Here is a 16,412-nt window from a genome sequence, read left to right on the forward strand (position 1 = left end):
GTCTACTATAATCACAGAGGTGTACTTTCCTCATCCCCACAAATGCAATTACAGACCAGTTTATTTGTATTACTTTTAAGCACTTTTATTATAGATTCCATAGACACATTTGTCAAGGTTTTATACAAACTATATAAAAATTCAAACATGCTCTGGCTCTTATACAAAGTTTGGAATTATAAAACATGTACCATGTCTGGTATAACAATATGTAAATGAAGTGGTAAAATAATTTAATATAGAAAAAACATTTTCCCAAAAAGAGATTATGGCAGCAACATGAGTACGTCAAACATTTCCAGTGCCATAAAAGTAAGCTTGTTTATCAATGCATCTGTTACAGATGGTAATAAGAAATGTCTGTGTTGAGGTATGTCTTCAAAAGTTCAGTTCATTAAAGCGACACTTCTTTGTCACCGACTGTCCGCACCCGTGGATCCCGCAAAAGATGAGTTGGGAAGCTGCTTGAAGAAATCTCTCAACCCAGTAAGCTCACGAGTTAGCTGCTCGATAGTTTTGTGTAATCTGTCGTTTTCTGAACCCAGTTCGGTCATTTTTTGTTGCATCTCCACATTGCGGTGCTTCGCTTTATCCCTGCTTTTCCTTACAGCGATGTTATTCCTCTCACGTCTCTGGCGGTATTCTTGACTGTACCTGTCGACAGACTTCTTCCCCTTCTCCTTGCCGACCTTCCGAGGGGAGGAGTGGGCTGAGCTGGCGGCGGAGAGCGGCTCGGGGGTGGTAGGGGGTGTCGGCTGTCCCATGGGTAAGACGGAGGTCTGTGCGCACGTCTCGATCTGGGAGGGCAGCGGCGAGGACATGTCACTGTCGCTCCAGTCCGACTCCTGTTTGATCGGTGCACTGAACACCGCCTTCTCAAACCCACCTCCCTGTTTCCTCTCGTATTCTTTTTGGCTTCCGACGAGCGCGTATGTGTTGGTTGACAGCTGCTGCATGTTGTTGGACGTCGTCGAGCTTGGCATGTAGAAGTCCGTCTTCTCTTGCTTCACAGTATTGAACAGGTCAAGGAAAAGTTCGTCGTTGCAGAGCTCCAAGTTGGGCACCGCTGTCATGGACTCGATGTACGAGCTGAAGTCAATGGCGCTCTCGTCGTCGTACATCGCGGGGGCTGTGTTCAGCTCGACCATGGTGCTGTCCTCTCCCCCCGTGCCGCCATCCCCTCGCCCGGGCTTGCAGACCCCCTGGAGACCGGTCAGCTTAGTGTTGTCGTAGAAGTTACCAGGCTCCATCGCCCAACTCATGTTGCATTGTGATGACACGCTCCGCGAATCCAGACTGTATATGTCACACATTAATCTCAGATGTGTCTCTCTCCACGTGGGATCGGATGGAATCAGCTGTTAAGTTGCCAGTGACCTTGATCCACTCTGGGTATCTATGTGTCTCTGTTTCAGAAGCTTCTCTCCTTTTTACCAAGTGGCGTGGTTTGTATCCTTAAATGTTTCTAATAAGGTCGCACTATCACGAACTTTGTCACCAGTGTCTCACTTCTCTGAGGCGCCTGTATTTCGCGGAGTGTGTTTTGTATCTTTCCTCTGCTTACGTCAAAGGTTTACCTCCCCCTTTACCTCCCCCTTGGACAAGCCAGTAAAGTCAAGTTTAAGTCACGTGGCCTCCGTGTCTCCTATTTGAGGATAGTAGGGTGTGTTCATATGCCACCCTCTTTACTACAACTGGGCTGACATATTTCATGTTGTTTATTCAGAGCATGACTTTAAAACACCCATAATTCACATACTTCTGACATGTGCGGCATGGACACAACAGTCAAGGCGAATGAGATCAAATGACATTTAAGACATTCTAAGAGATGTTCTTAGATCATTTACGAAAGATACAAAATGTCAGTTTTATGTAAAAAATAAATAAAAAATAATAATAATGCTTTCCACGTGACAGGCATGAATGAACTGAAATATTTCAATGATTATCTTTGGAGAGCTTTCTAATTAGGTCCCAGACCCACTGTTATACCAATGGAATAGAATGGAAGGAAGAGTTTCTTTTTCATGACATGTCCTACCCATGAAAAAAAAACAGATTGGAGAGCACTCTGTAATTTTCCAGTTATGATACTCACCGGATTTAGTCTAACATTCACATATTACATGGCGCCATCTAGTGGCAAATACTATCAGCACAGTCCCTCCCTCATTTGGCGTATGTCGGGTGAAGAATGTGCATCCCTAAAAAACGCAGTACAAAGTAGCTACATACAACAACAACAAAAACACATTTCCGAAATGTCCTAATATAACACCATTCAAACCCAATTTCCAACATACAACATACTATTGTTTAGTCTGTCGGTTGAGGCACAACATTTGAACAAGGAACTGTTCAGTATTGTTTAAATCCCTTTAACTGTATTATTGATGTCAGTGGAGAGAAAAGCCAGTAGTGTAATTTTCATGTCTTCAATTCGTCCTGGGCACTTTACCACCACGGTGCACTTCCATGTGCGTCCCTCTGTGAATGGCTCTGGCTGTGTTCGGAATAGCATACTAGCATACTACTCAGGGCCGCTTTAAGGGGGGGCTAGCTGGGGCGGTGGCACAGGGCATCGCGCTTTGGAGGGCCTCGCGTGAGGCAGGGTAAAAAAATATATATATATATATATAATTTTATTTTTTTTGTACCCTGGCTGGCGAGGCCCTCCAAAGCGCCAGGCAAGGGACCATATTATTATTTTTGCCTTTAATACATTTCTAAATGTTCACACATGTGATAATCATAGTCAATCATATATCTAAAATCTAGCATACCTGTAGGACAGGGAGATTCTTAGCAACAGAAAAAAGTAATTTCCCCCTATGACACCTTACATCAAACGTGAATTTTGGGCGCGCGTTGACACTTGTTGTGCATAGTGACTGCTTAGTGCAACGGACAAAATGCAGAGGGAACGAGACCGAGGAAGAAAATGTTAATCGGGTGCTGAAAAAATAAATAAAAATAAAAGGCTTCAGGGCCTCGCTTAGAGGTTCGTTCGAAACATTTCTAAAAACAAGTGAGGCTCCCGTTAGCACCGAAGAAGCTAACGTTACTGCTAGCACTAGCAATGCTAGTAGTAGCACGGCACAGCCCCCCCTGAGAGGCAAAGATGATGTCTCGGAGGTGGAGGAGAGTAGTTAGTATGGGGCCCTTTTCTTTGATCTCGATTCCCTTTGATCTTTTTTATGAGGGGGGGTCATAAAACATAAGATCTTTTACAGAAGGGGGGGTTTATTTGCCCCCCGCTTTGTGGTTTTATTAACCCCCGCCATTTGTTCAGAACACCCCCCAAACGGAGGGGTGGGCCAAAACGAATGTTGACGTAGGTGTTAGGAGGGGTTGTCCCCAAATGACTGGCAAGGTTTGAAATGTGTTTAAATACATTTTGTGTTAGGGGTCAGTTATCTTTCTTGAAAGGACTAGGCGCAACAATGAGTAAGGTTTATAGGACGTTATCTGTAAGGACTGTCCCTGAGCATTTAGAGCCTTATTTCGAAGAGTGTGAGGTGGACGACGGTTGTGAAGTTCCAGAACGGTTTATAACTAAAGAATTCGGTGTGGGTGAAGCCAGAGGATCGAATGGATTGTTTGCACTTTTCGATGAGTGTGCGATGGACGTCGATTGTGGAGTTCCAGATCATTTTATAACTGAAGAAGCCGGTGTGAGTGAAGCCAGCGGATTGAATGGATTGTTTGTACTCTCCAACCCTGCAAGCTCTAAAGAGAGTTTAGAGCCACAACCAGTGATCATGGACGACTTCGCCACGGGAGCCGAGTGGGAGATGCTGGTGGATCTTTCGGGAGGTCCGAAGCTCTCCAGCAGTGTGACAGCTCTGGGTTACAGACTTATCAAGGCTACTGTTTGTCGTATATTGGAGAATATCGTTGGAGCAAAAGTAGCAAAAAACTGTTATGGTTGTGAAATTAACCACCCCAGCCAGAAACATCATGCCTGTTTATATGAACCATGTGCGTACTATTACGAGATGAACATTGGATACATACGAGATCGTTTAGGCCTACACCGATCGAATGAAGATGGCTCGATGGACAGCGTTCTGCAACATGTCCTGAAAGCGCACGATTTGCATGTCGACCCCCTAGTGGTACGTGGAGTTGTGGAGTCCATACTATTTGAGCTGGAGTTAGTGAAATTCATATGTGCGCAATTGCACCAAATGTGCGAATGTCTTATTAAGCCAGACTGTGATAAAAGCGTCAGAGACGCATTAGACCTCTGGAGAGATAACATCTGACAGACACAATGGGGGGTTGTTTAATGAGCTATCTGAAGACCTATGATGCGCAGAGCATGAAGTTTGATTTATCAATGTTACTATGCTGTGTCATCACAGATGATCCAACGAATATTGTTGTTAGAAAGAGACTTTCTAAACTTAAAAAAACCATGGCTGAAATTAGAGGAAAATGTGACGAGTGGGAGCGGATGGTGGAGCTTTGTGACTCAACACCTTGTGGTTTGCTAGTTACAAAATTGTTAAAATCTTATGGCAAATGTAACAATGTGGGGCGTATTGTGGGGCTTTGTACCTATGTGACAGATGTTTGTGTGTTAAGACTGTCTAAAAATGAATGTGTCAATGTCACAGAGGTCGTCGACGATCTAGCTGGGTTCTTGGTTAACGACGACATCGCAACTTGTGTGTTTTTTCTACAGTTCCTAGATGCAGTGTGATTGTAAATAAGTGTGGCTATGCTCTCTGTTGAAATAAAAACGTTGGGACAAAACACAACTCTTTTCATTAAGTGTGCTGAGTTGTGATAGATGTACATACAGACCATGGGGACCAGTATGAAGGATACATATTACGACCCTACTTCTACGGGGTGTTTTGGGGGAGAATCTCGATTAAAACGTGGTGTCCGTGAAGCTACAGGATTGGTTTTAAAGAGTGATGAAGCAACAGAGTGGTTATGTGGGGAGGACACTTATTCATTACACAAGCCTACACGAACTATTTTCCCGAGGAATAAGGTGTTAGCCTATGGAAAGGATAGACAATATCAGGCTGATTTGGTCGATATGGCGTTATATGCAAACGATAATGACGGAGTCAGATTTATACTGACATGTATCGATGTATTTAGCAAGTTTGCCTGGTGCATTCCATTAAAGAATAAGACTGCTGGGGCTGTCGCCCAAGGTTTTACAAATATTTTGGAATGTGGAACAAGCCCTCTGAAATTACAAACAGACAAGGGGGCTGAGTTTTTCAACTCAACATTTCACAAATTAACAAACAAGTATGATATACACCATTATGCTACGTCGAGTGAGTTGAAGGCTAGTGTGGTGGAGCGTTTTAACAGAACTATTAAGGGTCGAATGTGGAGGTTTTTGACCTATGCTAATTCTAAAAGATACATAGATGTTCTGCAGGATTTGGTGGGCTCATACAATACATCGTACCATCGTTCTATTAAAATGAGGCCTATCGACGTTTGTACCGAAAACGAAACATTGGTTTTTAAAACGTTGTATGGGGGGATGACATTCGTAACTCAAAATCCTGTTTTTAAATATAATTTGGGGGACACACAGTGAGGGTGTCTAAAATGTGTTGGGAATTTGTATTAAAATAACTAGAAGTGATAAATCATGTACTATGTGCTCATTTAAATAATATGTGAATGCGGTCAGTTGAGAACAATAGGAAGGTCACGCAAAGCCAAAAGAGAGGTTCTGTTTTTGAGCGACAAGAAGAAATACAAGCTCCTGACTAAAAGAACGTTTTATGATTCAAACTGCCTGTAAATTACTTATTTTTACCTATGTGCTAACAACCATTTTACACCTGCTGTTATAATATTCTATTTTTCTGTACTTTCATAACTAATGATTAATGATAAGTCTATTCTTCTAACTTGTAAATTGAATCCTAATATTACTGTGTAACTTCAATAAGTTGTGTTTTCACAAAACATTCTGATAACAAGACATTCTGATAAGGACACTGACACAATGCTCTGCTCATACAAAGTACGATATCACCATGGGAACGAGACGCTAGCAGGACACTCAAGCTGATAACATACATAGACTCTCGCACCCACACAAGAGAAGAATTGAAGGCCAACGCTAACGAGAAGACTTTCTGCAGCTGCAACGGATTTGTGCTGACACTTGGAAAACTACCAGATAGAGGGGGGGGGCATCACCCAGCCCAAAATGTTTGATGAATTGTATAAAGGACTATGTACGGAGGTGAGAGGGACTCTTGTTTTTGGTGGAGCCACTGCAGTTAACTTGTTGACGGCTAGCTGAGATAGGCCTGCAGAGGTGAAGCTAGATAAGACACTTTTCCATGGAAATGAACTATTATTGCTTGCTGATGTGCTTGAATAAATATTATCTTAATGAACAGTTCAGTAGTGGTGCCTAATATTTGATTGGATCATATCATCTTAAGAAGTTATATCAAGGACGTCTCGTTGAGATTAAACGAACTCGCTTGTAAGTGACGACTCAATTAAATCGATTCTGGAGAAGTTGATCACCTTACAAAAGCGAGGGGTTTTTGAAAAGGCTTATGAAGAGACATTCACCCGAGAGTTTTTTACAATAGAAAAAAGGATAGCTAGGATACCACCTGTTTACAAATTGAAAGATTATGACGGTGAATTTATCGACGGGTCGTTTTATGAGGCCGAGTTACAGAAAATCAAGATTGACAGCGACAAGGCGTTTAAGGTCGAGAAGGTGTTACGTCGAAAGAAGCAGAGGGGCGTGTGCATGGTAATGGTCAAGTGGCTCGGCTGGCCCCCGAAGTTCGTGGGTTCGTGAATGCGACGTCACCAATATATAAAAGGGTGTGGGGTTTCAGTCGAGAGAGCTCATAACACATAGTGTGTGAAGGTGTTCTGTAGAGTCATGACTGAGAGTGAAGAGTTTTACATGACATTACCTTGCAATGCCTCTCAGAAGGTATATCCCGAAAACAAGATTTCGAACTATAGGACACATATTTCTAAACCTTTAATACTAAAAGGCGAATGGCAAGTGGGATTAATAGAATTCCAATACCCTAGAACATGGCAGACATTTACAGTTGAAGACACTTTTTTAGAGTTAACAGATAACAGGTCATTGCGACTGACGTTACAGATACGTGAAGGTTTCTACTCAAAGATGTCAGAGCTTGTAGCAGAGATTGACAGAGTGTTAGAACCACACAACATCATATTCGGTTATTGCTCCATAAAACACAAGGTGTTCATGATTGTGGAGGATTTATACACTATAAAATTCAGAGGGAGATTAGCTCTAATACTAGGATTATACACGGATGGTATTAATGATGGGGAATATGGAGTGTTGGATTCGACTAGAGGTTCTATGGGTAAGAATGTATTGGCAGAAGAAGTTTTAGATTTGAACCAGACCAAGATATATGCACACCGCCCTGCAGATATTTATGGAGGATTCTACACTCTATATGTTTACACGGATATAATTAATCACCAAATCGTTGGGGATCACTACGTCCAGTTATTGAGATGTGTACATATGACAGGAAAGGATCGAGAGATTGTTACAATCACCTACGACAGGGCCCACTATGTGCCTGTAACAAAAGAACACATCACAGATATCGTTATAGAGGTCAAGACAGATCAGAACGCGTGTGTGCCTTTTAAATACGGTAAAGTTGTTGCAAAGCTTAATTTCAGAAGAGTGAAGGCTAGAGTGTAAGACGTCTAAAAGACTAGCGCCACTACTGCTACACCCTTTACAGCAATTTCGACCCTAGCCCCAACCGGTACATAGATTATTACAAAGCACAGGCTGGTAATGGTATACCGGGGTTTTCAGGGAGTGTTGTGATGCATGGAGCTGGTTTAGGGGGTATATTTCGAGGTTTATTCAGATTCGCAGCTCCGTTATTCAAACAGGGGTTCAACATAGCCAAACCACACCTCAAGAATGCTGCAAAGAGTATAGCGTCAGACGTGATCGCAAAAGTAATGTCCAGAGCAGGGGGTAGACAGGATGGTTCTGGGTTGGTTGTGATGAAGCGTAAGAGAGCAGCCAAGCGCAGGGCGGTGCAGCAAGGGCCTCCAGGTTCCCGTCCAAAGGAGAGGAAAAAGGCTGTTACAAGGAGTGTGAGGGCAGTTGTTAAAAGTGAACACAGGCGACAGGTCAGAACACTCGACGGAGGAGCAAACTACATATTCTAAAGATGGCGTTGCTACATAGTCTAAGTGGGGAGTGCATCAAATCCGAATTAGATCTTTTTACGATACCGTTAACACAGACAGCTATAGAGAAATCGACATATGTTGAACATCCACCTATATCGGCGATAACTCCCACAGGGCCATTGGAGTTTTATATAGCTGGATCAGGCGGCGATTACATTGATTTAAACAATACCATGCTGTTTACACGACTGCAAATTGTTAAAGCAGATGGGACCGCCATAGGTGCTAACGCTAAAGTAGGACTGATCAACTATCCTGGAGCTACAATATTTTCACAGGTTGACATATCACTAGGCGATCGACTAATTTCACAGAGCAGCAACACGTATCCCTACCGCTGTCTTATAGAATGCTTGCTAAATTACGACATGGAGACATTAAAGTCATCATTCTCTACAGGGCTTTTTTACAAGGATACAGCTGGACACATGGATGTGTTAAACGCTGTAGACGGGGCTAATGCTGGTTTAACAGCCAGACAGAGATACACAGCTCTGAGTGGCACGGTGGAGCTCATGGCCCCCATACACAGTGACATGTTTTTTCAGGAAAAGTTAATGCTGAACGGTGTTGATATTAAAATCCGTATGACTAGAGCAAAGGATGCATTCTGTCTGATGCGTGATGCTGCGGACAATGAGTTGTACAAAGTGAATCTTATCTCTGCGTCCATATTTGTCAAGAAAGTTTCATTGTCACCGGCCGTACGCTTAGGACATGCACAGACACTGCTAACGAACACTGCCAAATACCCCCTGGACCGTGTCACCCTTAAGAATGTTTCCATTCCAGCGGGCTCAAGAGTGTCAAACCATGAAAATCTGTTTCTAGGAACCCTACCCAAGTCTGTGGTGGTAGCGATGGTTGATAATGACTCTTTTACGGCCGACTATGGCAAGAACCCATTCAATTTTAAGAATTATAATCTAGAATATCTGGCAATATATGTTGACGGTGTCCAGTTCCCCACCAAACCATTACAACCGGACTTCCCTAATGGTTGCGTGACTCGTGAATTCTATCAACTGGTGTTATCAACAGGGAGACATTTAAAGAACAGTGCTATGGCCATTGATCGTAACGATTTCCTGAATGGGTACACTCTTTATGCATTTAATCTGACACCTGACGAGGATAATAGTCAGCATCTATCATTGATCAAGAGTGGTAACATACGCCTGGAGACACGTTTCAGGAACCCGCTGCCTAATACCATCAATCTAATAATTTATGCGGTATATGATAGTATGATTGAAGTGTCCCATCGCAGACAGGTTTTAGTTGATTACTATTAAGCATCATGAATACTGTGGAACTGACAGCCATCATGGATACAATATCAGCAAACACCCATTTTCTAGGTGTTTTGGCTTGTGATAAACTGCCCCAGCAACCACTACAAATAAGACCTAGTGCTATGATAATTAACACACACCCCTCTGACCAGCCTGGAGAGCATTGGCTGGCAGTTTATATATCATTGGAGAGAGTTGGGTGTTTTTATGACAGTTTTGGAAATGCTCCAAATCATTCAAGATTTCCTAAATCGATTTATGACTTTTTAAACATGTCATGTGACGAGATACATTTCTCAGACAAACAAGTTCAGGATGTCACATCGGTCACATGTGGTGAACACTGTATCTACTTCTTAAATCACATGTGTAGAGGCATCACCTATGATATGTTGATATCTAAATATTCTTCTAATCTGTTTAAAAATGACACAATGGTAACACGTTTTGTGAAAAAGTTGCAACCGTGTGTGTGTTCATAATGTGTTTAGTTGTGTTCAACATGTTCAGACAATTGTGTAAGATTGTGCAAGTCAATAAAATGTTGGTCAAATAAATTATCAGAGTTCATGTATCATTACAATCATTTTTATTTAGTCAAGCAAGGGGTTTTAGTCAAACAATAACATAGTCATTCACAGTCATTCACAATAAAAATAAAAAATACAAACATTGTATACAAATTGGTTGTAGCAGAAATACATTCACAATGTTAACAGGGGTTAAAAATGTTAAAACAAAAATAAGTAAATAAATGAAATTAAAATAACAAATCTAGCTCCAATCATGCCACAACAAGCCTCTATGAGATTCTGGCCTTGATTTAGACTTGCGCCGAGATCGGCTGTCAGAGGCCGTTGTTCCTGAAGCCTCATACTCTAAGAATTTAGGGGCCAGAGTGAGACTGCGCCTAGAAGGGGTTTTAACAGCACCAATGGCAGCATCAACATTTGTTTTAGAATGTTTAACATCACTAATCTCGTCTTTGACATGTCTATTGGGTATTGTACAAAGCGGTATGTTTAAAACTGAAAAACCCTGCACAAACTCATCCCAACCGTGGGGTCTGACGCTTGTTTTAGGTGCCTGAATCATGGTCGCTAGTTTAACAATATCTAAAATGTGTGACCCGGTCACGACGGCCCCTTTCAACACAAGTTCCCCAGATTCGTTCCACTCTAATACCCTTGATTTATACATCTTGGCCAAAATATGTTGGGCATTCTTCTTGCTCCTCAGGGGTAAATTATTTAAGACGTCTAAAGCTGTGTTATCTGTAGCAAAAGATGTAGACACCACTGGGTGTGGGGTCGCTTCATCCTCGAGTGTTGAGCTGTTTGGCACAATTAGTTTTAAAGTATTGACATCACTATCCCCCTGTCTGACCAATGTTAAATATCTCTGTAGTAACACAGTGTAATGCTGTGCTTTGTCATGTGGAGTTAAATCGTTTCTATTCAAAATGGTTCTCATCAAATCATCAATGTTATTTTCAGCACTCTGTCTGATAGTCGTTGGACCTCCAACACGTAATTTGTCCACATCTCTTTGCGGCACCAAATACATTTTCTCCATAATGACTAGTAGGTTGTTTGTACACACTTGTAGTATGTCGCTTCAACCCTGTCTCGACAGCAAGCTAGTGATAAATGGTACAGCTATGCTTAAAAGTGGTAATAAAAATCCTCCCTCTTGATTGATAACCCTCTTTTTTCTCGATATAGGAATATTTTTGTCAGCTATGATTTTCAGATTAGACTTAACCTTTGACAGTCTTTTAAATTGTGTCTTTGATAGAGGAATAGTACCACACAGCACGTTCAATGCGACTTCACACAATGCCTGAATTAGATCTTTTGAAGCATTCTTTAAAATAGCCCGTATTTCCCCCGGCTTAGATTTCATCAACAGTTGTAGTAGCGATAAATGACGTTCTAATCTAGCAGACATTTCAGCCACTCCTCTTCCTCTGTTTGTACACAACCTGATAAGTGGAGCATAAAGCTGTTCTGAGACGATAGGCCTCTGGCGTTTTAGCTTTATAATCAACCAACAAATACCCATAAGGGGCTTCTGTAGCATCTTTAAATGACTCCATAAAATATTTAGTATTACCAGGATACATTTGTCTAGCCAATACAGAGATTTGATTATTATCACGTTTTTTTTTTTTTAAATAACACTAAATAGTTTGTGTTCAAGCTAATTGTCCTACTGGTTTTACCCTGGAAAAACAAATTCTGTACTAGATATAAAACACTGAGATTTCTATGGTGAACATACTGGGTAAAAACCTTCTCAACTGAGACACCTGAGACACCTGGGACACCTGGGACACCTGAGACACCTGAGACACTGAGACACCTGAGACACTATGTGAGACACCTGGGACAGCTGGGACACTATGTGAGACACCTGGGACACCTGGGACAGCTGGGACACCTGGGACAGCTGGGACACCTGGGACACTATGTGAGACACTGAGACACCAGGTGTCCCAGGTGTCCCAGGTGTCTCAGGAGACACTTTTCAGGACCCCGCTGCTCCCTTGAAGCTTATAGAAAAGAAGAAAAGAAGGCATCTGTTGTCCTACTCGCTCCTAGTAGAGGAAACCTAAAGCGACGCTCCATATATTTACATGTTATACTTGACTAGCTCTATTGTTTCATGCGGTACCCCATCCATGACAGTTTTTACTCTCCATGGGCATAATTAAAACATGTCAATAACAACACTCAAATTCAACTCGTTAAGTAACATTTTCACTATACACGGGGACATGTTAATTTTTGCAATTGTTGCAATTTTTTTTTAGGAAAGATAGGCTTACAGTTAACATGTAAATCGGCATCACAAGAAAAAATTGATAAGGAAAGGAAATGATAGCAAACAATTCAAATTAATTCTTCCCCGCCATGATTTAACCCACCATGAATCATTCAGGTTGGTTACATCTTTTTTAAGGTTTTAATCGTATTCCCTTGTATGTCTGCCTCTACGTTGACCGGCAACATATCAAGGAGTGTCTCCTCGAAAGCTCCATCCAGTTTAATAGCGCAGGCCTGTGCCAGGAGCTTGGATGCCACAGTGAATGTCTTCAGTTTTCCATCCGTCTCTGCCAACAGAGTCACTTCCATCTTGCTGGACTTTTGAATCCCTTGTATAGACAGCTTCACAGTCTCCAGGGTAACAGCTTGGACCTACACACAAAGAAACATATACAGACAGACAGACACACAGACAGACACACAGACCAGACACCAGACAGACACACAGACACACACAGACAGCACACACTTCAGGATTTAGGGTTACGTCTCAAACTATAGCAAGCAGTCTCTGAAAAAAGCAGTTCACCAAATGGCATTGCGTAGATGGAATGGGACACTGCATAATGGTTCAAAAGTTACCCACCGTATCAACCCTGGTTTTGTAAGTTGAGTTGAGGTACCCTTTGGATTTCACATTGGTCACCCTGACTGTATTTCCAACGGATGCACAACAACTGAGAGCCTTCTCATTCCAGAGACAGACCTCGATAGACCCCGTCTCGTCCTGTAAGGTTAAAATGCGCTGGGGAGTCTTGGCCCTCTGCCATTTCACCTTCACTTTATTCACTGGGGGCATCTGAGCAAAAACAGAGGGTATAGGTAACCAGGAAACACTGAACAAATAGTTATGTGAAGGTCTTGAAAAAGGTATGGCAACTCACTGCAATTATAGTTCCCTCAATGCTCATCTCAGAACCATCTGGTGACGACTTGGCATCAGCTATGGAGCAGACTGGATCTTGGGGTGGTTCAATGAGCATCCTTGCCTCCATTTCCAGTCTCTGAGGAACATTGACTTGTCTTGTTTTTGAGACCGTGGCACTTCGTGTGAGCATCACCATACCGCGACCCTCACTGAGGCCGTCTAGAAGATAAGAGCTCCCCTCTTGAAAGGTTCCATATCTCTCATCCCCATATACACAAACTTTGATACTTGTTGTGTCATCAGCCAGACCCATGTAGAAACAAACCAGTTTTTTATTTTCCTTTGTGTCGTGCATCAGCTGAGATTTTTTAATCACTTTTCCTTTAATTGCTTTACTGCAGAGTCCCGAGCTCTTCAGATCTGCAATGCTTATCTGGACAACACAATAAGGGGGAAGGGCTTCTGTCAAAGCAGTATCAAACCAATATGTACATTTGACACTTGACTCTCTCACACAAGTTAAGTGAGTAAAGGATAAAACAGTTACCCAAGAGTTGGAGGAGCACGGGGACTCAAAGGGAGATGAATTCTCCTGAGATGATGGAATAAATAAATTAACAATACATTTTTATTTTCTGTCATTCAAACATAATAGGTAAAACAGACATATTGTGTAAATGTTAAGGGATTTTAGCCAATAGTTGTTTTATTACTGAAAAGATCACACACTACTCCATACCTTGTAGCTTTTATCCCGCCTCTTTTCTGGACCTTAAAAACAAAACATTAAAGGTGTTACTGTTTAAGCTCATACTGTATACATTAGGCATGAAGAATCTCTCGAAAATCAGCCCACTCCCCGAGAACACCCCTGGCCAGTAACAACATGCTTATATGAAAACTTGGGTAGGACACTCCATTTTAGAAAGCGCATTTTCCAGACCAAAACAGTATTCAAACCTGCTTCTGCCTCCTCCTCGCCTGAGTCTGATTTTGATTCGCTCACATATTTTCTCTTACATCCTGAAAAAGATCATGACAATAATATTTGTATTATAGTATCAAATAACCATTATTGCTATCATTATTCACTTCACAATCAAGGTTTAAACCCAGCTAAATGATAAACAGCAGTCATTCCCCTATGAGTGAGAAACTTTCTCTTTGTGGGGTGGGGTAGGGGGGAGGGGTAATATGGCTACAGTAGGCCTAAAAAGTTGGATATGGGCTGTGGCATTTTCTGTAGCATTTCATGCCACATTTTGCTGCAAATCCTGCTGATTGGTGTCTCCTCATTAAATGTAAATGTAAAAAATGTAATTACTGTGGTACGTAAAACTCAAATTAACTGTTAGAACCAGGAAGCGTCCTGTAGGCTTACCTCTTGGGGGCTCATGTTCTTCAGACTTCAGCACAACACGACCAAACGAGTTCGGGGTTATCTTTGCAACACAGGGTTCAGACCTGGGGCGATGAGCAGCTAATATTCCTGCCCAAACGTTTTCAGGCCGATCGTCGACCTCGGCGTCTGATCCGATGGCATTGAAATCCATACATGCGAAATCACAAGTAGCCATTGTTGAGTCTTTGACATTAAAGTGATAGATACAGCAAGACTATTTAAACACATTTCAACCCTTGCCAGTCATTTGGGGCAACCCCCTTCCTAACACCTACGTCAACTTTCGTTTTGGCCCACCCCTCCGTTTGGGGGGTGTTCTGAACAAATGGCTGGGGTGAATAAAACCACAACGCGGGGCAAATAAACCCCCCTCCCTTCTGTAAAAGATCTTATGTTTTATGACCCCCCTCATAAAAAAGCAGGATTCATTTGATTCATTCATTGTGGTTCTCTTGTAATTATAATTATTACAATTGTTGCCATTAGTACAATTGACAGTCTATTTCTATAAACATGTTAATAACATTGTGAATGTTGGCGATAGCTGAAAAAGTAATATGCCAGGGATGGGGTAGTCACTACTATTGGTCACTACTATTGGTATAACGAATCAATCTACGACTTCCAAACCCCGTGTTTAGGGGTGTCCAAGAGGTCCGCTAAAAGACAACTGCTGAAATGATACAGTTCTGTTTACCTTTTGACTTGACAATCGGTTGACAACCGTGCTGATATCCAACCGAACAAATAGGCTAGAATAGTGAATTCCGAGTAGCCTACTCACAGGGGCCGATCACCAACAAGGGTATTTTCTGCCCTGTATTATAAGTTCACCCGTTCGCCAGGACTCGGCTGTGCGTCCAAGCATTTGGGTACCGTTAGTGCGTTCTCAAAAAGACGCGATGATGAATTTTACCAGCTTACCGGTGCGTCTCTTCTGTCAAGCAACATCTACAAATCTTGTAAGCCGTGCGTCAGGATTTAGTTTTCAGGGTTAACAAGTTTCAAATACTCATGTTGTCTTACATTTTTTCCCGATGTCTATGTATGACACATCATTTGAAAGCTTACAATCTGGAAATAACGCGATTACTTTGATTCATTTGATTCATTCATTGTGGTTCTCTTGTAATTATAATTATTACAATTGTTGCCATTACTACAATTGACAGTCTATTTCTATAAACATGTTAATAACATTATGAATGTTGGCGATAGCTGAAAAAGTAATATGCCAGGGATGGGGTAGTCACTACTATTGGTATAACTACTATTGGTATAACTACTAGTTAAACCCTGTGTTTAGGGGTGTCCAAGAGGTCCGCTAAAAGACAACTGCTGTTCTAGCAGGTCTATCTGTAATTTACAATGGCAATTTTGGGATGCAGTGTATTTTGGGATGCAGCTGGTTGGAAGGTATTACATTCAGGTTGATCAAACCTGTCATTCTAGATGTGTTTTTGCGGGGATGTCCTTTTGGCAAAGTTTGACAGGATTGTACACGTTCCCCATTTTGCGCAGTCGATGGCGACGCAAACTCTAGGACCATTCTGGTAACCAAGATTACCCAACAGTAGTCTACCCTAGCCTGTTGTCTCTTGTTGTCAGAATGACGCTTCAGAGAGAGGGGTGGGAGTAGCAGAGAGGCAGGAAAAGCAACTCGATGTGTCTGTCTATCAACAGAGGCTGTCTGAACGCATATCTGACTGTTGATACGAAACCCCCGTTCACTCTCTTAAGAGTGTGCGTACAAAAGATCAAGATGTATATCAGATAGATAT

At 42.0% G+C, this 16,412-nt stretch overlaps 1 protein-coding gene across 1 annotated transcript; it reads right to left on the reverse strand.

Moving 5' to 3' along the window:
• Positions 1-69: 69 nt before the first annotated feature.
• On the reverse strand, positions 70-1,500 carry cebpd (CCAAT enhancer binding protein delta). The gene has a single exon (XM_080546651.1). It carries the CDS (start codon positions 1,311-1,313, stop codon positions 414-416), a length of 900 nt encoding a protein of 299 aa, XP_080402777.1. The 5' UTR covers positions 1,314-1,500; the 3' UTR covers positions 70-413.
• Between the last annotated feature and the right edge of the window lie 14,912 nt (positions 1,501-16,412).

The sequence above is a fragment of the Nansenia antarctica genome (assembly GCF_963989245.1).
Source record: "Nansenia antarctica genome assembly, chromosome: 16".
Classification (NCBI taxonomy): Eukaryota; Metazoa; Chordata; class Actinopteri; order Argentiniformes; family Microstomatidae; genus Nansenia; species Nansenia antarctica.

Bases quoted from the DNA above. Each gene is read 5' to 3' on its own strand.
- cebpd (XM_080546651.1), bottom strand. From the start codon at position 1,313: ATGTGTGACATATACAGTCTGGATTCGCGGAGCGTGTCATCACAATGC.